The sequence below is a fragment of the Rhinolophus sinicus genome, linkage group LG05, assembly GCF_036562045.2.
Source record: "Rhinolophus sinicus isolate RSC01 linkage group LG05, ASM3656204v1, whole genome shotgun sequence".
NCBI lineage: Eukaryota > Metazoa > Chordata > Mammalia > Chiroptera > Rhinolophidae > Rhinolophus > Rhinolophus sinicus.
The window spans coordinates 62,708,183-62,730,987 of NC_133755.1; the positions used below are offsets into that span (position 1 = coordinate 62,708,183).

Here is a 22,805-nt window from a genome sequence, read left to right on the forward strand (position 1 = left end):
AGTCCTAATGGGGAAAATGAGGCATGCAGGAAAAATATTTATGTAATCCTTAAATTCTAAGGCCAAAAGAGAATAATGCTGCCTATTAATACTTCTGGGGTGTGTGGGGGGTGTGTGGGTGGAGAACAGTGTGTCTGGATTTCACTTTAGTCAAAGGGGTTTCCTGATGGCCTTCAGCCTTTTAAGCCCATTCCTTTTGTTCTAACCTAACCAATCAATGAGGTGGTCCTGAAGGCCCTCTCAATGTCATCAAGTTTAAAAAAATTTGTGAAGATCTGAGAAAATGCTGCCATAGCACTGCGGTAATATGAGACAGTGGGTCTCAAAGTAAGGGTTAGATACCTCGAGGGCGATACTTATAATGTAAAACTAAATGAAAAGAATAGATCATGCAAAATTGAAGGGTTTCAGCTAAGATTATATATACACACGTGTGTGTGTGTGTGTGTGTGTGTGTGTGTATAATGTGAATATACTGGGGGTGCCAAAAAAAAATGTATATGCATTTTAAGCGATGTTAACACTTTGGTCAACGTTACTCAAGCAGTAGTTCGCTGTAATCATTAAGTGTCTGGACACTGACGGTAATCGCTTTGAGCACCTCTTGTAATTGCAGAAGTCAAACGTGACTGGAATTCATCTTTTGTTATCGGTATATATTAATACAGTTTTTCCTTTCTTAAAATGTGTATACATTTTTTTGGCACCCTCTATATGTAACATGATAATACAGTGTATAAATTTATAATATCTATCTGTATTATACATATCAATATCTGGATACTTGCTTCTGTCTTTGTTTACAACGTTGACTTGTTAACAGTGGTTAGCTCCTGTATTGATTTCTACATGCTTTTATATTTTTCAGTACATGCCCCATTTTATATGGAATGTGGATCCTTTAAAACGCCAAGAATCAAATCAGAAAACTATCTCTCGCCATCGCCCCACCCGCCACATCGGCCAGCCCGCCTTTGCTCACACCTGCATGGTATTCACAGTTGAACCTTTGGCTCCAGACTGCACCATCATCTGCAGGTTGTTGTCTGGGAACTGTCTGTGCAGGCCAAACGGCATGCACGCCTGGAGATTAAACACACTGGTCAGTAACATCGCCCCCTTCTGAAGTCCCAAGCAACAAACTCAGACTATTCAGAGATAAGCACCAAACCCCACTTGAGGTAAGGAAGTCTCATTTGACATCAATCCTCTTGTTAGAACCCCTAGAGAGAAGTCTCACAATGGCCCTGTGTGCTGCTCTTGACACCCCGTCAGGAAGCCTGAGGTGCCTGTCACTGGCAACCAGCAGCAAAAAGGGAGAAGCAGAGGGGCCAGCATATACACTGTGTGATTCTAAAAGGAAGCTGGTTAAAAATAAAATTTAAGGCGATGCCCTTGCGAATTCCCCCAGCAGAGCCCAGCCTTGGCTCCCAACACCTGGCAATGATGACCAATGTCCCTGTCACGAGCACGCTGCCCGAGCACCCCATGGGAGCCTTGCCTCAGCTCCAGAGCCAGGATAAGCAAGCCAAGCCCCCAGGCTGAGCCTGCGGAGATGCTGGGAGGGGGCTGAGTCTACTTAAGCCTCTGCCTAGCGTTGCAGAGACCCAGCCCAACACAGGACAGGCACAGCGGATGGGAAGAGGTGGTGAAAAAAAGGGAGCTGGACGGACATGAAGGTTAGGTCCTTAGTCCTCTCAGCACCCGATGCCTCTGGGACAACGCCCCCCACCCCAGCATTCCCAGGCAGCTCTTGGAGCCGACCCTCCAGTTCTTGGGGAGGTGCTGGGAAGGTTCCTCTGAAGAAAACCCCTCAAGGACGACCTTGTTCCAGTGAGAGGTCTGTGTTCTTGGCAGCCTAAGGGCTGCTGAAAACCAGTCAAGAACACACCACACACAAACACTAGCTTCTGCTGAGTGTTGGCCTTGCCTCCTCCTCTCCTCCTCAGGCTGGACCCCGAAGTCCAGGAGGCAGGGTGATGGTCAGGCTGCCTACTTCAAGCCACAGGACTGAGCCCCAGCTCTGGGACTAGAAGGTGGACAGCACCAGGCTGTGGTCTGGGCTTGCGCAGGGATTTCTCTCTCTTTTCTGAACTGCACTGAACTGGCTGGGTGGAAAAGCAGACAGGATGGTGGAGGACTTCCCACGCGCTTCTGCCATGCCGAGAGCCCTGTGTAGGTTAGGTCCTTAGTCCTTTCAGCACTCGATGGGGTAGTAGGTGCTCCTCACAGCCCTACCTCCCGGTGAGGAAACCAAGGCACGCTGGTTATATCACTTGGCCGAGGTCACATGGCAAGTACATGGCAGAGCTAGGATTTAAACTCAGGCCTTCACCCCTGGCTCCGCTACATAAGCGGCAATGGTGTTTTGGGTCCTTCATTCTGTTCCTCCACCCGGCAGTGGCACCGTGGGAAAGATTTTCTTTCTTTAGTCCCCTTTAATGTAGTCACCTCAAAATATGAACATTTCAAAAGAAAATAAATCAAATATATGGTGATGGAAGAACTGACTGTGGGTGGTGAACACACGATGTGAGATACAGATGATATATTACAGAACTGTACACCGGAAACCTATGCAACTTGACTAACATTGTCACCCCAATAAACTTTAATTAAAAATAACAATTTTATATAATTAATAAAATTTATTTATATTTTTTTAAAAAAGAGGGTAAAGCATTCCCTCCCAGTTTAAGTGAAGACCTTTCCAGACACTATTTGGGTGAGGGAATGGAGACGTTGGATCTTCAATCAGTGAATTTTGCATGTCTCACCTTACATCTCACCTAATCAGCTGTTAAACAGCCAAACTGCTCCAAAGGGCTGCAAATGAGCATCAAAATATAATTTTTTTAAAAACCAGCATTCAAAATGGTGGCGATAAGTGTGCTCACTGCCAGACTAACCTTGTTAATCTCATTACTGTAATGGTTCACTTCCTCCTTGAACTTGAGATCGATCACGTTGAAATCCCTCTGGTCTTTGCTCAGATGGGCATCCTGCCATTTCTCTCGGATCTCATCACATGACGCCGTTTCTGGCAGGTTGAACGCAGCCCTGACAGCCTAGAATGAGAAGAGAAGCATGTTGGAGACAGCAGCCAAGTGAGGAGGGTGTGGGTTGCGTTCTGTAGGAAAGCAGCCCCTCTGCTGTCGCCTCCCAGGCCCTCCTCACCCGGAGCCCGCAGTGGGTAGACTCGTCAATGATCCTGTATCTCTTGACATCCGCCTCTGGCTTAACCAAAATATCTTCCACGCCTGTGAAGTGAAATAAACAGGTCAGATGGGACGGGGCCTGACTTCTCAGCAGGATATAAACTCAGTGGGGTCAGGACATGGAACAGAGTGTCAAGAGCATCACATACCCAGGGAGCAACTGAATTATAATGATGATACTAACATCCTTAAGAGATTGCTACCATCCCTTAAGTGCTTCCCATTTCTTCAGCAAATATAAGGCCAAATATTATACTCTCCATTTCAGAAATGACAAAATTAAGGATCAAACTTGAGCTACTTGTCCAAGGTGACAGAGGTCAAAAGTAAACCAAGGCCCGAGCCCAAATTTATGCTCTTAGGCAGTAGCTCGGTTGCCTCTACTCAATAAACATGTTGGATGAATGGGCTACAGGTGAAGAAAGGGTCTGGGGTGAAAAACTGAGTTCAGGAAAAGAAGAGATGGAGGGAGAGAACATCCCGGTTTTGATTCCCAGAAGTCACTTATCACAGGGACCACCCCAGATACTGAGGATGGATCTGCAGTCACACACATAGACACATTCGAGCCTGGGTGACAAGGACCACCACTGCAGGTTCCTCCCCAGGATGAAAGCCTGGGTCACTTCAGTTAAGCCTGTTCTTCTGGCTCCACAGGGCTGAGGAATTCCTCACCTTGGGCAGGACGTCTTTCCACTTCATCCTTCAATCAACTACTTTCTATCTAGACCTGTGAGTGCTACTGGAATCAAAAGTCCGTCAGCCAAGATGTGAGTGGGAAGGAAAACAATGGCTGCATTGTTCAAAAGCTGGGCTAAAATATCTGCAACTGCCAATGCAATGTTCTAGGAGCGTGAGGGCCTGTAAAGACCATGTGTGGGTGGGAGGGGAAAGAAATATTCCCTCTAAGAGGAAGCCGTAACAATAGCGGGTCCTTCCATGGGGTCAGCTCCAGGCCACGTTGTTGTCCCTTCACTGACCCTGCTGGCTACGAAGGCTGGAGTCAAGGCGACATCTTTAGCCTGTCCTTCCCTCAGAGCACCTGCAACCTCTCTCAGCCTGGTGGCATCGGCATGCTCTCTGCACCCTGGGGCCAATTTCTCTTTGTACCATGTGCTAAGCAGAGCTGCGAGCATGGCTTATTTGTTAAGTTTGGGACTCATCATGATCTGGGTGAGGGATCTTCCTCTAATTTTTGTTTTTTACAGATATTTGGTCAAGGGTATCTATCCCAGCTATAAAGTGAAAACCATGAAACAGCCTACAAGTCTATTAATAGTTAGTGGTTTAATATAGTACATCTACACAACTGGAATAATAAGTAGCCACAGACCTGAGGATATAGATTTATATTAGTTCACCCAAAAGGACATTTACAAATACATTTGGAAATGGAGTGGAAAAGACTACAAAACACATGTAGTATAGGATCCCATTTTTTTCTGAATGTGTTTGCACCTGGAAAGTCTAGAAAGATGCACATCAAATCGATACTGGTGGTTATCTCTGGCAACTGACAGCTGGATAATTTTAAATTATTTTCATGTCTGTGTTTATTTAGACTTTCCCACAATTAACATACCGGGGGTGCCAAAAATGTATATAAGTGGGCACTTTGGTCAACGTTGCTCAAGCAGTAGTTCACCATAACCAGAAGTGTCTGGAGGCTGATGGTAACCACTCTGAGCACCTCTGGTAATTGCAGAAGTCACACATGACTTGCATTCATCTTTTGTTATCGGTATATACTGAATATTACAATTCTAATAGATTTTTTCCTTTCTTAAAATGTGTATACATTTGTTTGGCACCCTCTGTATATTGTTTGGCACCCTCTGTATACTATACAATTACGCAGGCCCCAATGAACACACTCCAGCCTCTTGGGGGATTCCCATCATGTTTGTACTTGAGCAAACCCATAAAGCACAGTCTCACTTCCACCACAAATGGTATCATCAACCAGACAATTCCCATACTCACTGTAGCTCATGCTCAACGTGTAGCCTGTCACTTCCTCCTCACAGGATCACTGCAGAAGGGCCTGGACTCCACGCTGTGTTCTCAGAGATGCCCTGCCCTGAATAAGCTCAGCTAGGGCCTGAGCCCTGAAGCAGATCTCCTGATCTCAGTTCTACCCAGTGCACAGACAGTATAGCACGCTTGTTTTCTTTCTCCTAAAATAGTGTGCACTCATTTCCAGGGAGGAAACAAGGTAGCTCCTCTTCCTACCTTAGGATCGTCCTGACAGGCCTGCCCCAACATGGCATTTCCAACAGCACTGATGCCCCCACTGTGTTAGGAGGTGTGGACAGTTCTGACAACAGGAAAGACCTTCTGCAGAGCACAGAGTGCCCAGGGAATTCTGGACGGGCATTTGCAGGAGAGAATGGAGGTGAGTATAAGTGTGAAAACTTAGACTCAGGGACAGAAAACTACTATAAAGGGTGGATACGAGAAAGAGACAGAGGGGGTCGCTGTGAGCTGTAGATGGTGAAGAAACACGAGTGGTGGGGGAGGGGTGGAAAGCACTGCCAAGGAGCAAGACTGCGAAGCCTGGCCACTCCCCTGGAGGCCGCTGGGAGAGCCGGGAGACATCTTGGTGGGCATGCTGGCCAGGAACGGCACCTGCAGAGCCATCTGCCCAGCACTTACCCAAGGTGAAGCCTCTGTAGAGCTGTAGGTAGGCAGTGAAGAGGCGGGCCAGGCAGGTCAGGATCTTGCCACTGGTCTCCCCTCCGTAGATCTCATAGCAGCAGTGGACCAGGCCGTAGGCGGAGCTCCCGTAGTGTGCTTTGTCCAGCACCCCGCAGAGCAGCTCTCCCTCCCTGATGATCACCTGCAGAGGGGAGGCCACCACTATGCGCTAGAGCTGATACATCCTGTGTGAGCCACCCCTACCCTTTACCCTGTAAGGTTTCAGTAACCTGATTGTGTCTGTCCCTCCACTGCAACCTGCGCCAAGTCCTCGATGGAAAGAGGCAGGGTATAAATGGAAGCAATTTTTTTTTTTTAAAAATAAAGGAGATGAGCACATACAGACCATTAAAAGATTTTTTCCAGAGTGTCTCTCTCTCTCTCTCTCTCTCACACACACACACACACACACACACACACACAGACATTTTAGTGTGTTCCTATGTCCTCCTACTCCCCCCACCCACCCACGCTGACTCGAGGTCAGGTACCCTTGACAAAGACTTCTGAATGGAAATGAGAACACTTAGAGTCTATACTTCATAACCGTGACCTTGGCCTAGGTACTCCCTCCCCTGTATCCTGGGAGTAAGAACAGCATAACCTTTCTAACGACCTTTAAGGCCTGAATTTATAGTTTCACAAAGTGGGATTAATGAATCAGAAACTAATTAAAAGAAGGATTTCTGGTTGCAAAATATAACATGCATTCAGCCTATGATCTAGAAAGGGAAAGAAAAGTGGCAGTGGCAAACCTATCGGAATGTCTGTTAGAACTGGTGAGAAAGCACGTGTGAGCCGGAACTTGGGAATACTCCCCCACCAAGAACACGCCAAGGCCTCGGAAATCTGCAGTGTGGAGCCACAGTCTCGCTCTCTGGCAGCAGCCCTGGGCCCAGGTCGCACTGCCCTGGGCCTGGCCCCGTGAGGGCTGGTTCCTAAGGCACGGAGCAGGGAGGAGCAGAGCCTCACAGCAGCTCCCTGGCTCTTTAGCCACTCAGGAACCTCAAGGGAAAACACAAGCACTGCATTTCCAAGCTTTGCAGATTCAAGTCCAGAGACCTTCTGCTGCAGAAACCCTCCCAAGGTGGTTGTAAGTTTTATTCTGAGGGCCAAATGCTAGCAGCCAATGCTGACCCTTTCTAAAACCAAAAGTTGACACCGACTTGGGCACAATTTCTTCTCTTATGAGCTACAACATCTGTTTCTGTGCACGTGCCTCCATTTCTTTGTCTCTTTTTAAAATAAATTTGTCTAAACCCGGGACAGGCAGACTCCAACTGAAACAGCTGGGCAGCCATACCTGGGACTCGCACATGGAGTCTGGGTTAAAGCCGGGGACAGGCCGAGGAGTCTCCTTCACCCAGGCTTTCCCGTTGATCTTTGCCTTCCCCAATAAATTCAGCGGGATGTACTCCTCTGGGATGATGTTTATGAGTAGCGTTGACACAACCTGGAAAGAAAAAGACAAAGTGGACGTCAGGAAGAAAAGATGAGAAGTTTCCTTTTAGGATCACCTGTCCCTGTTCATCCTGAAAAGCCAGGCGACTCCATTCTGATGATCTGTAGGTAAAGCAAGAAAAACGGACAGTTCCACCCTGGTGGGATAAGTTATTTCAGTTCTTACTGTCCTACTTACATGACTTAGGAGCAAGCTTAGGAGTAGCAACAAACATACACCACTAAGAACGTCACTGGGACTTTCCGTCCCTTAAGATAATTCGTGTTAAACCAAACAATTCCCTAGACCTGAAAAAACACTATTAAGTTCCTGAATAGACCAAAGGAAGAAGAGAAAAGAAAGCAACTGGCTGTGGGGGTCATAGTAAAAAGACGTGAATGGTAAAGAACAGAAATAAGGATCGAACAACAAAAACTCCACAAAGGACTCCCTGCACAGCAGACAGGCAAGACGAAGAGGCCCACTACCGACTGAAATCACCTACAGGTGGGAGATTCGCGCGAGAGCGGGGGGAGGAGGAAAGGGAGAAGTGCGCGGAGACGGAGCCGCGCGGGTGCAGGACGCAGACCTAGCTCCGTGCGCCGAGCTCGCTGCTTCCCGGAACTACCGCAGCTGCGAGTGAGGGAAGAACTCGGACTGCTAGGGCTCCGCCAGGGCTCCACAGGGCTGAGGGGGCAGCATATACCACGGCTGAACCCAACGCTCACGGCAGAGACCTCGGAGAAAAGACTGAGGGAAAACGGCTGAAAACGGTGGTTTAAGCCCGCACTGCCGAGCAGAGAATGGAGCCTTAGGCACTGAGACTAGCCGCCCCCTCTCTCCCCTCCCAGAGCTCGCCCCGCCCCCACCTGCCCGGTGCTAGAAGCAAAACAGTAGCAGTGTCAGATCAAAACAACAGAAAATTTGCTATATTTGAGAACTGTGGCCCACAAACACAAATTCACAGCCCAACTAGTTCCAGCAAAGGGGAGACAGCTGTGGAAGCAGGACCGGCTGTGGTGGTGGTCCCCGCCATTGCTCTGGGCCACCTCTCACAGCTCACCCCGCCCCGGCCCCACCTATCTGGGCGGATCCCTGCAGGAGTAAACAGAACTGCTGAAACAGACGGGCTCTGAATCAGGAGCTGGAAGAGCTTTGGAACATCAAAAGCTCTCCGCATACCCACCAGGACTGCGCCCTGTGACCTAGATGAACTATTAACAGAGGAGAAGCCCGTCTCCCAGGGAATCCCCCCATTGTGTGAGAAGCAGGAATAGTGCAGAGAAAACAGCACTACCGTGTGGGAGAAGAAAAATAAATTGCAGTTGGAGAAATAATAAAACATTCTACCAACAAGTACTGGAAAACAAAAGAAAGACCTCTTCCTATCAACCTGTTGCAGAAGTCACTCCTGTAGATGTCTAGGAAGAGAAATAGTAAACCAGTAATCGCCATGAATAACCAAGGCAACAAGATAGCTCAGAAAGAAAGTGAAAAATCTCCAGAGAAGGCACTTAAAGATACAGAAATATGTGACTTAAATGACAGAGAATTCAAGATTGCAGTTCTGAAAAAACTCAACGAGATACAAGAAAACACAGATAGGCAGTTAAATGAACTCAGAAACTCAATCAAAGAACAGCATGAGCATTTTACGAAAGAGATTGAAATTTTAAAAAAGAACCAAAGAGAATTTCTGGAGATTAAGAACTCAATAGAAGAAATTAAGAATGAAATAACCAGCTTAGGTAGTAGAGTTGACCAGATGGAGGAAAGAATCAGTGACATCGAAGATAGAAACCTGGAAATGACACAGATAGAAGAAGAAAGAGACTTGAGACTTAAAAGAAATGAAAGAACTCTACAAGAACTTTCTGACTCCATCAGAAAGAGCAATATAAGAATAATGGGCATACCAGAAGGAGAAGAAAGAGAGAAGGAACAGAGAATATATTCAAACAAATTGTCGATGAGAACTTCCCAAATTTGTGGACAGAACTGGACCCTCGAATCCAAGAAGCAAATAGAACACCTAGTTACCTCAATCCCAACAGGCCTTCTCCAAGGCACATTGTATTGAAGCTGTCTAAAATCAACGACAAAGAAAGAATCCTCAAGGCAGCCAGGGAAAAGAAGGCGGTAACTTACAAAGGAAAGCCCATTAGATTATCATCAGATTTTTCAGCAGAAACTCTACAAGCCAGGAGGAGTGGAACCAAATATTCAAACTATTGAAAGAGAGAAATCATGAGCCAAGAATAATATATCCAGCAAAGATATCCTTTAGATATGAAGGAGGAATAAAGACCTTTCCAGACATACAGAAGCTGAGGAATTTTCTAATACACGACCTGCACTACAAGAAATACTAAAGGAGGCTATTCGACCACCATCAACAGGGACAATTTGTGGCAACCAAAACTCAAAAAGGGGAGAGTAAAGGCCTGAACGGAATATGGGAATGGAGAAAGTAAGCGTGCTGAAGAAAATGGAATACTCTAAATATCAAACTTTCTTTTACATAAACTTAAGGGTAACCACTCAAAAAAATCCAGAACTGAAATATATACTGAAATAAAAGAAGAAACAGAGGAAACATCATAGAATACCACCACACAGAAATAATAGACAACAACAAAAGGCAAAGAAACAATGGAGACACAGCCTTACCAGAAAACTAAAGATAGAATGACAGGAAATCCTCACATATCAATAATCACCCTAAATGTAAATGGACTGAACTCACCAATAAAAAGGCACAGAGTAGCAGATTGGATCAAAAACTAAACCCAACCATATGCTGTCTCCAAGAGACACATCTCAGCTACAAGGACAAGCATAGACTCAAAGTGAAAGGGTGGAAATTGACACTCCAAGCAAATGGTACCCAGAGAAAATCAGGTGTAGCCATAATGATATCAGATGAAACAGACTTCAAGGTGAAAAAGATAACAAGAGACAAAGATGGACATTTCATAATGGTGAAGGGGACTATACAACAAGAAGACATAACAGTCATCAATATTTATGCACCCAATCAGGGAGCACCGAAATACACCAAGCAACTACTAACAGAACTAAAGGGAGAAATTGACCAAAACACAATTATACTAGGGGACTTAAATACATCATTGACAGCTATGGATAGATCATCCAAACAGAAAATAAATAACGAAATAGTAGCCCTAAATGACACATTAGATGAAATGGACATAATTGACATTTATAGAGCACTTCATCCTAAAACATCAGACTATACATTCTTTTCTAGTGTACACGGAACATTCTCAAGGATAGACCATATATTGGGACATAAAATCAGTCTCAACAAATTTAAGAAGATTGAAATCATACCATGCATATTCTCTGATCACAAGGCTTTGAAATTGGATATCAACTGTAAAAAGAAAGCGCGAAAAACACAAATACATGGAGATTAAACAACATACTTTTAAAGAAGGACTGGGTCAAAGAAGAAATTAGAGGAGAGATCAAAAGATACATAGAAACAAATGACAATGAAAATACATCCTACCAAAATTTTTGGGATGCAGCGAAAGCAGTTTTAAGAGGAAATTTATCTCATTACAGGCCTATCTCAAGAAACAAGAAAACTCCCAAATAAATAACCTCATGTTACACCTTAAAGAACTAGAAAAAGAAGAACAAGTAAAACCCAAGGTCAGCAGAAGAAAGGAAATAATAAAAATTAGAGCAGAACTAAATGAAATAGAGAACAAAAAGACAATAGAAAAAATTAATGTGACAAAGAGCTGGTTCTTTGAAAATATTAACAAAATTGACAAACCCTTGGCTAGACTTACTAAGATAAAAAGAGAGAAGACACTGATTAACAAAATCAGAAACGTAAAAGGGGAAGTTATCACGGACACCACAGAAATACAAAGGATCATCCAAGAATACTATGAAGGACTATATGCCACCAAATTCAACAACCTAGAAGAAATGGACAAGTTCTTAGAAACATATAGCCTTCCAAGGCTGAACCATGAAGAACTGGCAAATCTAAACAGATCGATCACCAGTAACTTAAGTGAATCAGTCATCCAAAACCTTCCAAAAAGCAAAAGTCCGGGACCAGATGGCTTCACTAGTGAATTCTACCAAACCTTCAAAGAGGATCTAATACCAATTCTGCACAAACTCTTCCAAAAATTGAAGAAGAGACAGTACTCCCTAACTCATTTTATGAGGCCAACATTACCCTGATACCAAAACCTGGTAAGGACAGCACAAAAAAAGAAAACTACAGACCAATATCTCTGATGAATACCGATGCAAAAATCCTAAATAAAATTCTAGCAAATCGAATACAACAATGCATTAAAAAGATTATTCATCACGACCAAGTGGGGTTCATCCCGGGGCACAAGGATGGTTCAACATCAAATCCATCAATGTGATACATCACATAAACAAAATAAAGGACAAAAATCATATGATTATATCAATTGATGCAGAAAAAGCATTTGACAAGATACAACATCCATTTATGATTAAAACACTTAATAAAATGGGTATAGAAGGAAAATACCTTAACATAATAAAGGCCATATATGACAAGCCCTCTGCTAATCTCATAATTAATGGAGAAAAACTGAAGCCCTTTGCTCTAGCTTCAGGAACACGACAGGGATGTCCCCTATCACCTCTGCTTTTCAACATAGTGTTGGAAGTCCTTGCCAGAGCAATCAGGCAAGAGAAAGAAATAAAAGGCATCCAAATTGGGAATGAAGAAGTTAAATTATCACTCTTTGCAGATGACATGATGCTATATATAGAAAACCCTAAAGACTCCACCAAAAAGCTATTAGAAACAATCAACGAATACAGTAAAGTTGCGGCTACAAAATCAACGCACAAAAGTCCATTGCCTTCCTATATACTAACAATGAAATCTCAGAAAAAGAAATACAAAAAACAATTCCTTTTGCAATTGCAGCAAAAAGAATAAAATACCTAGGAATAAACTTAACCAAGGATGTGAAAGACCTATATGCTGAAAACTATAAGACATTTTTGAAAGAAATTGAAGAAGACACAAAGAAATGGAAAGACATTCCGTGCTCATGGATTGGAAGAATCAACATAGTTAAAATGGCCATATTACCCAAAGCAATATACAGATTCAATGCAATCCCCATCAAAATCCCAATGGCATATTTTAAAGAAATAGAACAAAAAATCATCAGATTTGTTTGGAACCACAAAAGACCCCGAATAGCCAAAGCAATCTTAAGGAAAAAGAACTATAATGGAGGTATCACACTTCCTGACTTTGGCTTGTACTACAGGGCTACAATAATCAAAACAGCATGGTATTGGCAGAAAAACAGACACATAGACCAATGGAATAGAATTGAGAACCCAGAAATAAAACCACATAAATATGGACAGATAATTTTTGACAAAGAAGCTAAAAACATACAATGGAGCAAAGACAGCCTCTTCAATAAATGGTGCTGGGAGAATTGGATAGCCACGTGCAAAAGAATGAAACTGGACTGCTATTTGTCACCATGTACCAAAGTTAATTCAAAATGGATCAAAGACTTAAGCATAAGACCTGACACAATAAACTGCATAGAAGAAAACATAGGTACTAAACTTATGGACCTTGGGTTCAAAGAGCATTTTATGAACTTGACTCCAAAGGCAATGGAAGTAAAAGCTAAAATAAACGAATGGGACTATATGAAACTTAAAAGCTTCTGCACAGCAAAAGAAACCATTGACAAAATAAAGAGGCCACCAACTGAATGGGAGAAGATTTTTGCAAACAGTGCCTCCGATAAGGGGCTAGTATCCAGAATATACAAGGAACTCATGCAACTCAACAACAAAAAAACAAACAACCCAATTGAAAAATGGGCAGAGGACTTGAAGAGACATTTCTCCAAAGAGGACATACAAATGGCAAATAGACATATGAAAAAATGCTCAACATCACTAATCATCAGAGAAATGCAAATCAAAACCACAATGAGATATCACCTCACCCCAGTCAGAATGGCTATCATCAACAAGACAAATAGTAACAAATGTTGGAGAGGCTGTGGAGAAAAAGGAACCCTCATACACTGTTGGTGGGAATGCAGACTGGTGCAGCCGTTATGGAAGGCAGTGTGGAGGTTCCTCAAAGAATTACGAATAGAATTGCCATATGACCCAGCAATCCCTCTCCTGGGTATCTACCCAAAAAATCTGAAAACATTTAGAGATAAAGACACGTGTGCTCCAATGTTCATTGCAGCTTTGTTTACGGTGGCCAAGACATGGAAACAACCAAAATGTCCTTCGATAGATGAATGGATAAAGAAGTTGTGGTATATATACACAATGGAATACTATTCAGTGGTAAGAAAAGATGATATAGGAACATTTGTGACAACATGGATGGATCTTGAGAGAGTAATGCTGAGCGAAACAAGTCAGACAGAAAAAGCAGAGAACCATGTGATTTCACTGATATGTGGTATATAAACCAAAGGCAGCAAGGAACAGGACAAACAAATGGGAAACAGAAACTCATAGACACGGACAATAGTTTAGTGGTTGCCAGAGGGTAACGGGGGTGGGGGGTGGGGGGTGGGAGATGAGGGTGGGGGGGATCGAATATATGGTGATGGAAGGAGAACTGAATCTGGGTGAAGAACACACAATGGGATTTATAGATGATGTGATGCAGAATTGTGCACCTGAAATCTATGTAATTTTACTGACAATTGTCACCGCAATAAATTTAATTTAAAAAAAAAAAAAAAAAGAACAGAAATAAGGATGGCGGGACTCATCACGCCGCCTGCTGCCAGGAGAAGTCGGCCCAACACGACGTCAGTCCCAGGACTGAGGCAGAGGCTGAAGAACGCTCCGCAGAGCATGCTTCCCTGTCTTCAGGCCACATCAAAATTGGCGACAATTATTACATACAGTCAATGATGTCCTCCCACAGTACAGCTCTGATTTCCTGGTGGGCACCAAGGAAGGAAAAGATGCAAAGACTAAGAATGGAGAGCTTTCCCTTGGAGGCGCTCCACGGAGGAGGCCCGAGGCATCTGACAGAGAAGCAGACTGCAGGGCAGCTTTGGGGACGAGGGGGTGCTCTAGCGTCTGCTCCATCACTGATAAGCCGAGTGCTGTGGGGAAACGATCGCACTCGCTTAGCCCGAGCATTGCTTATTTGGAGAGTACAGGCAAGTCCCAGTCAATCACTCAGCAATTCTACATCAAGTGCTTGCAATGAGCCAGCGGGGAAAGAGCTGTGAATAAAATATAGTCTCTGCCTTCAGGGGAGCCTCCATGCCTGACGGGGATCCATGCTTCGAAGGAAAGTGAAGCAGGGAAGGAGGACCAGAGTGGAACGGGGAGAGGGAGTATTCAGGATTTTAAGTAAGATGGGCAGAGAAGACCTCATACCAAGAAGGCAGTGAAGAAGGGAGCTGTGCAGACGTCAGAGCATCATTTCAGGCAGAGGCTTTTACTCTGAGTGAGAAGGAATGCTCTTTGGTGGGTTTTGATCACAGGAGAGACATGCCCTGATTTAGCTTTCAATAGGATCACTTGTTCCAAATACATTCCTGGTCTAGACTTTGAGGCTAAATAAATGACACAGAGAATAAGTCTCCCAAGTGACACTGACAAGAGGGACCGGCATTTCAGAAGTGGTTATTAAAGCGACCAGAATGGGGAAGTACCATGTGACGGAGTCTGCGTGAGACACATCACAGGAGGCTATAGTTAGGTGACTACTCCGCAACCTAATGGCTTCTGCACAATTAGCTTTTACAGGGCTAACACCAGAAATACATTTATGCGACTGGAATTAATTATGGTTACTGAAAGGCCAGGAAACCCATCCGCTGCCCCAACTGGCCCATCAGTGTGGCCATCCACTCAACAAGCGGCTGCTAAGAGGAGGCCAGGAGAGGCAATTTCTCAAGCAGCTGCTTCACAGAGACCCCAAGTGGGGGTGTCTAAACCTGGGGATACCCACGGGTGAGTTTCAGAGGGGCCAAAAGCATACATTCCCAAGATATAGCAGGCAGCGGGGCAGACAGGCCGGTGTATCCGGCCCCACGGGTGAGGAGAGGCTGGGAGCCATCAGCTGGCATCTACAGCTCTTTGTATGCCAGGCCCCACAAAGCAGGGATGCTATATGCGCACAAGGAGGGCAGGGTAGTTATGAGAGCCACGGCCTTTTCATGCATGTGTGCCAGGAGCAGGGGGACAACTGGCAACAGCATCTTTTTAAAAAGCAGACAATACTCTGTTATTTCATCAGCACATGACCAGGAAGGTCACGCCCATAAGAGCAGCACTGCCAGGGGAGGGAGTAAAGGCAGGAGGGTAAGACTTCCCCGGGAGGCTGACCACAAGCTGCACCTTAATCACCCAAAGTGCCACATGTGGAGCAGGGACAGCCAGGCTGGGCACAGCCAGGACGGGAAAAGTGACAGAACCACATGTATCCAACCATCTGAGACAGGGAAATATGACCTGTCTTCTCATCTATAAAAGCATCTGACAAACTCCCAACATTCTTTCATGACAAAAACACTGAACAGAATAGGAGTAGGAAAAAAACGTCACCAACCAAATAAAGGGGAGGCATCTGTGAAAAACCCACAGTGAACACACTCAATGATCAAAGACTGGATGCTTTCTGCCTAAGATCAGGAACAAGACAAGAATGTTTGCTCTCACTACTTCTACTCAACAATGTAGTAGGTTCTATCCAGGGCAGTTAGGCAAGACAAGAAATAGAAGGCATCCAGATTGGAGAGGAAGACGTAAAACTACCACTATTTGCAGATGACATGATCTTATATATAGAAAACCCTGAAGTATCCACAAAAAATGATTAGAGCTAGTATATGACTTCAGCAAAGCTGAAGGATACAAGATCAATAACAAAAAAAATCAACTGTATTTCTACACATCAACAATGAACAAACTGAAAATGAAATTAAGAAAACAACTGCATTTATGTATGATAGCACTGAAAAGATAAAATAGGAATAAATTTAACCAAAGTTAAAACTTGTATTCTGAAAACTGTAACACCTGTTGAAAGAAATGAAAGAAAATCTAAATAAATGGAAAGACTCTTAGCTATATATCCAAGAGAACTGAAAACACATATTCACACAAAAACTGGTACACAAATATTCAATGCAGTTTTATTTGTAATAGCCAAAAAGGGAAAACAACCCAAATTACGCATTTATCAACTGACAAAATGTGGTCTATCCACATAGTGGAATATTATTCAGCCATGAAAAGAAATGAAGTACTATTCACGCTACAACATGAATAAATCTTGAAAACATTAAGTGAAAGCGAGTCACAAAAGGTCACATATTGAATGACCTGAAATTTATATGAAATGTCCCAAATAGGCAAATCCACAGAGACAGAAAGTGATTGCCAGGGGATGAGAGAGGGAGGAACTGGGACTATTGACAGGTATAGTTTCTTTCAAAGGTGATCGAAATGTTCTGGAATTAGCTAGTGGTGATTACAGTACAACACAGTAAATATAGTACTAAAAAAAAACCACCCAAAACAAAAAAAATACCACCGAATTATACACTTTTTAAAAATGGTAAATTACATTAAATATGAATTATATCTCAACTAAAAAAACGAGAGTCAGACGAGATGATTTAAGGGCTCTTTCTGCATTAACATTCTAGAAGTATACAATGTACTTTCTGGTCATAAACTTAATATAGGGAGAAAAGACCATTTGCAATATTCTCTTAAAATGTAAAGGTAGCAGTATCTATGAGAATTACAATTAAAAAAATTATTTTTCTTACTTTGTCACAGTCTTTATTCCCAAAAGAATAATGGATCTTGAGTACAAAATAACTTTGGAAATGCATTTGTGTTTAGTTATCAATATATGTTAACAATGCTGTGTTACTATTCACTTTTTCAGAAAAAAGGTAAAATTCTATTACGGTACCACCATGTCCTGGCCTACCCGAACTCCATAGACTTAAATAAACTTTACTCATACCTTTTATAACTTGGCATGCAGGGTTGTTTCAAAATTTTTTGTTTTACCCCTCCTTATTGGAGGCTATAAATAGCTACGGTGCCAGAATTTTATGTGTGTGAATTTTTTTCTCGAACAGTAACTACACTTCTACCTCCACAGATGCATTTCTTTTTTGGTAGCCCAAATCATGAGTCATAATCTCAAGGCTGGTGACCTTGAAGCTAATAATTCTTAAGTTAATTTGCACTATCCCTAGACTATCTCAAAGGGAGCTCCTTTGTATGTAGCTACACACTCATCATTTGTGTAAAAGGCCAGGCTGGCTCTGCTCCAAAATCTTCTTCTTAGGACTCGGCTACTTGTCAGGCTCTCCAGAAAAAGCATCAAAAGTAATTCTGTCTCCAGAGCAGACCCATTAGGAGATGCAAGGATTTCAGCTTTCTCTGGTGGACTAGCACACATCAGCATTGCTTGCGATAGTACCCCTCTCATCTTTGCAGATTTTGGGTTACAAAATGAAATCGCCATCAGATTTTGCATCAGTTCAAGAGGAACATGGCTCACCAGGCCACTCCAACACCTACCTCTTCTACAAAGAACCTGCATCAGGATGTCTTCTGGTGGTGATGACACAACCCATTTGGAGGGCCAGTCGGGAAACACCTATTGGCTTAGAGTCAGCACTTCCTGCTATTGATGGCTGTTTTTTCTCCTTTTTCTTTCCTTTCTTTTCAAATTTCTCCTTCACCTTCCTTGCTGCTCCCCCTCCTGCCTTCTCCTCTCCCTCCCCCCCTCCTCCTTTTATCTGTTCTTTGACATCAGAAGATACAGTTATTATTGGTATAGACTATCACATTTTTAGAAACCCTGGGATTAGTTTGCAGTGGAGTACCAGATGAAAATAGTATTTGCTTCATTCCGTTTTTAATTTCTGCCTGAATTAGCTCTTGTTTCAATTCTTCAGTTTAGCATTTTCAACTCAAAGTTTCTTCTCTCAAAGTTGCCTGCAAAATTGTTTTATAGGCAACTTGCTACTTATAATATTCACTAATTTGATCTGCCTCTACACCCGTCTGTTCCAGTCTCTTCAGAAAAGCATCACTGGTTGTCATTTTTGCCAAGAAATAGCAGAAAATTATGAATTGGCAGACAGGGTCCTAATTAAAATTTTTAATACTCAGCCTGTATTAAACTTTAAGAAATGTTTTAAATATTAAATGGATAGCTTTTTACAAAGTTTTTAAATGTGCATACACTTTGACCAGCAATTACACCTCTAGAAATTCGTCTAACATATATTATCAATGAAAGCACACTGATATAAATGTAAGTGGGTGCTCAGCATTAGTTAGAAAGGTACAGACCAGATAACAACCTAAGTTACCTGGTTTTAACCACAAGTCTGCCAATAGAATGCCAGTTAAGTCAACTGTGGTATGTCTCTATCATTGGATACCACACAGAAGGGGTTAAAAAGAATGACATGGATCTACATGTAGAGACACAGAATGAGCCCTACTTAATGAGTCACTAAGTGAACTAAATACGCCACAAAGCAATTACAAAAACGATTGTCAACCCAGCACATGAAAACAATTAACTAAACTTCCTGTCATAATGAAGTGTGTTAGGGTGGTCCAAATTAAAAATACAGACTGCTTGAAATAATGAAATTCCCTTTGGGAAGGCCTGGAGGTTCATTTAAAGTAAGCCATCTTGCAGACCAGTCAAAACTCAGGTGCATGTACCTGGGAGTCATGAAAACACAAGCCTCAGGTACCAGGATGGCCATGGTCCCATGGGTAGAGAGGTAGTTTTAAATATAAGAGGTGTTTGAAATTGACGTTCAATTTCAAAACTGAATGTCAAATGTAATCATGGCTCATGGTTCTCCTGAGCAGGTATAATATGATCCCATTCTTATTTACTTTCTATGAGAGTATGTGCGGACAAAGACAGTGGGGTTGGGAAGAATGGGAATTTTTCCTTTTTCTTTCATATCAGTGTTATTTTTGTTTTAACAACAAACTTGTGTTACTTCTATAGTTAAAAAGAATTTGAAGGACAGAAATCTAATACCTGAATTCTACAAGGTTGCTGAATACAAGGACAATATACAATTAACTGTATTTCTAATACCAACCATAAACAATTAGAAAATTTAATAACCAATACCACCTATAATAGCAACACCAAGAATAAATCTAATGAAAAATGTACAAGACTTTTACATAACTGAGAGACATACTATGTTTATATTTTATAAATATGCTGATTCTCCCTAAAGTAATCTACAGATGCAATGTAATCCCAATAAAAATCCTAGCAGGTATATTTTTTGTGTGTGGAAATTTACAAACTGACTTAAAACTTCATATGGAAATATACATGGCTAAGAATATTCAAGACAGTTTTGAAGAACAAGCTGGAGATTTTTACTATCAAAAATCAAGATTTATTATAAACTTACAATATTTAAGACAGTGTGGTACTGGTCAATGGAATCAAACAGACCAGTGGAAGTGAACAGGGTCAGGAACAGACCCACACATATATGACTAGTTGATTTATGATACAGAAAATACTAAACAGCAGTGGAAAAATGATGGTCTTTTCAATAAATGATGTTATATCAATTAGCTATCCATGAGAAAAAAAGGAATTCTGACCTCTACCTCACATCATACGCACCCACAAAAATCAATTCCAGACAGTTTTACCTATGAAAGGAAAAACAATAAAGCTACCAGACAAAACACAGGGGGATACAGTCATGACCTTGAAGCAGGAAAATAGTTCTTCTACAGGACTAGCCATAAAAGATAAAGACTGGTGAATTATGTTACATAAAATAAAGAACTGCTGATCATTAGAAAACAGCTTTAGGTAAAAGGGTAAAAAGGATAGTCATCAAGTAGAAGGTATTTGCAATACATGTATCTATCTGGCAATGGACTTACATCAGAATATATAACAAACTTACCTATCAATAAAAAAAAAGGCATAGAATAGAAAATAGGCAAAAGATTTGAAAAGCACTTCACAGAAGATGATATCCAATGGCCAATAAGCATATGAAGAGGTGCTCAATCTCACTTTTCATTAAGAAAATACAAATTAAAACCACGATAAGATGCCACTACACAACCATCTGGTTAAAATTAAACAAGCAGAAATAAACAAACATCAAGTTCTGCTGAGAATAAGGAGCAGCCAGAACACTGATGCTCTGCTGGTAGAAGTGTAAACTGCTACAAGCACTTTGGAAAACTGTTCATTAAACTAGTCATTAAAATTGAATGTAGATCTTAAGACCCAGCAATTTGATTCCTTGGTATTCACCCATTGAAATGCATACATATGTTCAACAAAAGACATATACAGGAATATTCATTGTAGCCCTATTTGTAATAGCCAGATGAAGACAACTGAAAAGAACCCAAACGTCCATCATTAGTACAATGGATATAGTCATATAATGGAATATGATACAGCAATGAAAATGAATAAACCACTGCTATATGTGATGAAATGAGTGACTCACACAAAGATATGATTTACTGTAGAATTTCGTTTATATGAAGTTCAAGAAAAGAGATAAAACTTACTTATAGTGTTAGAAGTCAGGTTAGTGGCTACCTTTGGGGAAGGGGGCAAACTGAGAGGGGCCAGGAAGGGTCTCCTGGAGTGCTGGTGATATTCTGTTTTCTGATCTAGGTGATAGTTTACAAAGGTGTATTCATTTTGTGAACATGCATTGAGCTGTACACTCGAGATTTGCAAGGACAGGCAAATCCTCTTTCTTTATATGCTCTTTCAACAAATGATGAGAGATCTCAGATCCTAAGTAGAAAGAAAAGCAGTCAAGATACTATATGAAATGCCTTGGAGAGAGAGCCTAAGACTTCAATTTCTGGGGCAGTACAAATTACCTGCCCAAGCTAAGTTCCTCATCTCCTGATTCTAACCATGGCTTTTCTCTGTAGAATCAGACTGAGGCCACCAACAAATTCTTGTGCAGTGTAGCCACTCTTCCCCTTTTCAACTATTTGCAAAGAAATAACAGCCTGTATAGCAACCTCTCAAGAAACACTGAAAATTCTCAACTGTTACAGAAGTAAAACCTGGGCCTATTTTCTAATTTTATTTCATTGTAAAGTTAATAATAACAGCTCAGAAACATAAAATGGAAAACAAAAAACAAAAACCTCCTAACATGAACCAAGTTATTCTATCATTGTTCTTTTTCATGCCAAACTTCTTCCAATATATATTTTTAACACGACTGCAACTATGATTGCACATATAAATGTGTGGTCTATTTCTTATTTCAACATTATGTCAGAGAATTTTCCAGATTATTACATGATATTTTAAAACCACTATTTTTTTTTTTAACAACCATATAATATCTTAACAAATGGATGTTCCACAGTTTACTTAGCTCCAATATTAAGTATCCAGGTTTTTCTGATTTTCTACCATTATAAACCATGGTGTAATGGACTGCTTTTTCAAGTAGCTTTTTCTACATTTCAAATTATTTCCTTAGGCTGGATTCCCAGATTGAAGGGAGTGAGCATATTCATGGCTTTAGATATATATCCTTTGTCCACTATTTGGTTTTATTTTGAACACACTGCTTATTTTAAAATAAAATTCTAATAAATTCTGGATACTAAATTACTTAAGACTTATAATCCATTCACTTACAAGAAAACTTGAGATGGCTTATAAAGACATATATATAGGAATAATAAAAATAACATAAGCGGACAAATACATATAGCCAACTAAATCAGGGGTGGGTAAACTATAGCCTGTAGCCCAAATCTGGTTCGTCACCTCTTTTCGTAAATAAAGTTCTACTGGATCACAGCTACACCCACTCATTTATGTGTTGTCTATGGCTGCTTTCAAAGTTATAATGGCAGAGCTGAGTGGTTGCAACAGAGACTGTATGGCCAGCAAAACCCAAAATATATGCTATCTGGCTTTCACAGAAAAAGCTTACCACTCCTTGAACGAAACTATCTATACTTAATAGACTTTAATCTTAAACTGCAAAGTGTCCCATACATTCTTTTGTCGACTTCCATTTCTGGCCAAGATGGAGCAATGATGACTTGATTTACTCTCCCACCAGAAACAACAGCAACAAAAGAAGACAAGAATGTGAAACAATGGTTTTCAAGACAATGAACATCAGGTAATAAAGGACAGTGATCAGCAAGGATATAGTAACTTGAACTATCTAGCAACTGAACCTATAGTTGACATTTATAGAGCATTCCATCCAACAACAGATTATACATTATTTTTAAGGGTACACAGAACATTTACCAAGATAGACCATAATTGAAACCATACAACAAATCTCAATAAATTTAAAAGGGTTCAAGAAAGCTAAGGTATGTTCTTT

At 41.7% G+C, this 22,805-nt stretch overlaps 1 protein-coding gene and 1 pseudogene across 2 annotated transcripts in view; both read right to left on the reverse strand.

Moving 5' to 3' along the window:
- Window positions 1–22,805, reverse strand: part of POLR1A (RNA polymerase I subunit A) — an 85,928-nt gene that overhangs the window by 22,796 nt on the left and 40,327 nt on the right. For both annotated transcript variants that reach the window (XM_019749208.2, XM_019749207.2), the window contains exons 15-19: window positions 7,219–7,368; window positions 5,874–6,057; window positions 3,178–3,260; window positions 2,910–3,068; window positions 985–1,083 (exon numbers count right to left, since the gene is read on the reverse strand). In XM_019749208.2, coding sequence (XP_019604767.2) covers window positions 985–1,083; window positions 2,910–3,068; window positions 3,178–3,260; window positions 5,874–6,057; window positions 7,219–7,368 — 675 coding nt within the window. The remainder of the gene's footprint in view (window positions 1–984; window positions 1,084–2,909; window positions 3,069–3,177; window positions 3,261–5,873; window positions 6,058–7,218; window positions 7,369–22,805) is intronic.
- Window positions 17,636–18,595, reverse strand: LOC109456748 (aminoacyl tRNA synthase complex-interacting multifunctional protein 1; annotated as a pseudogene).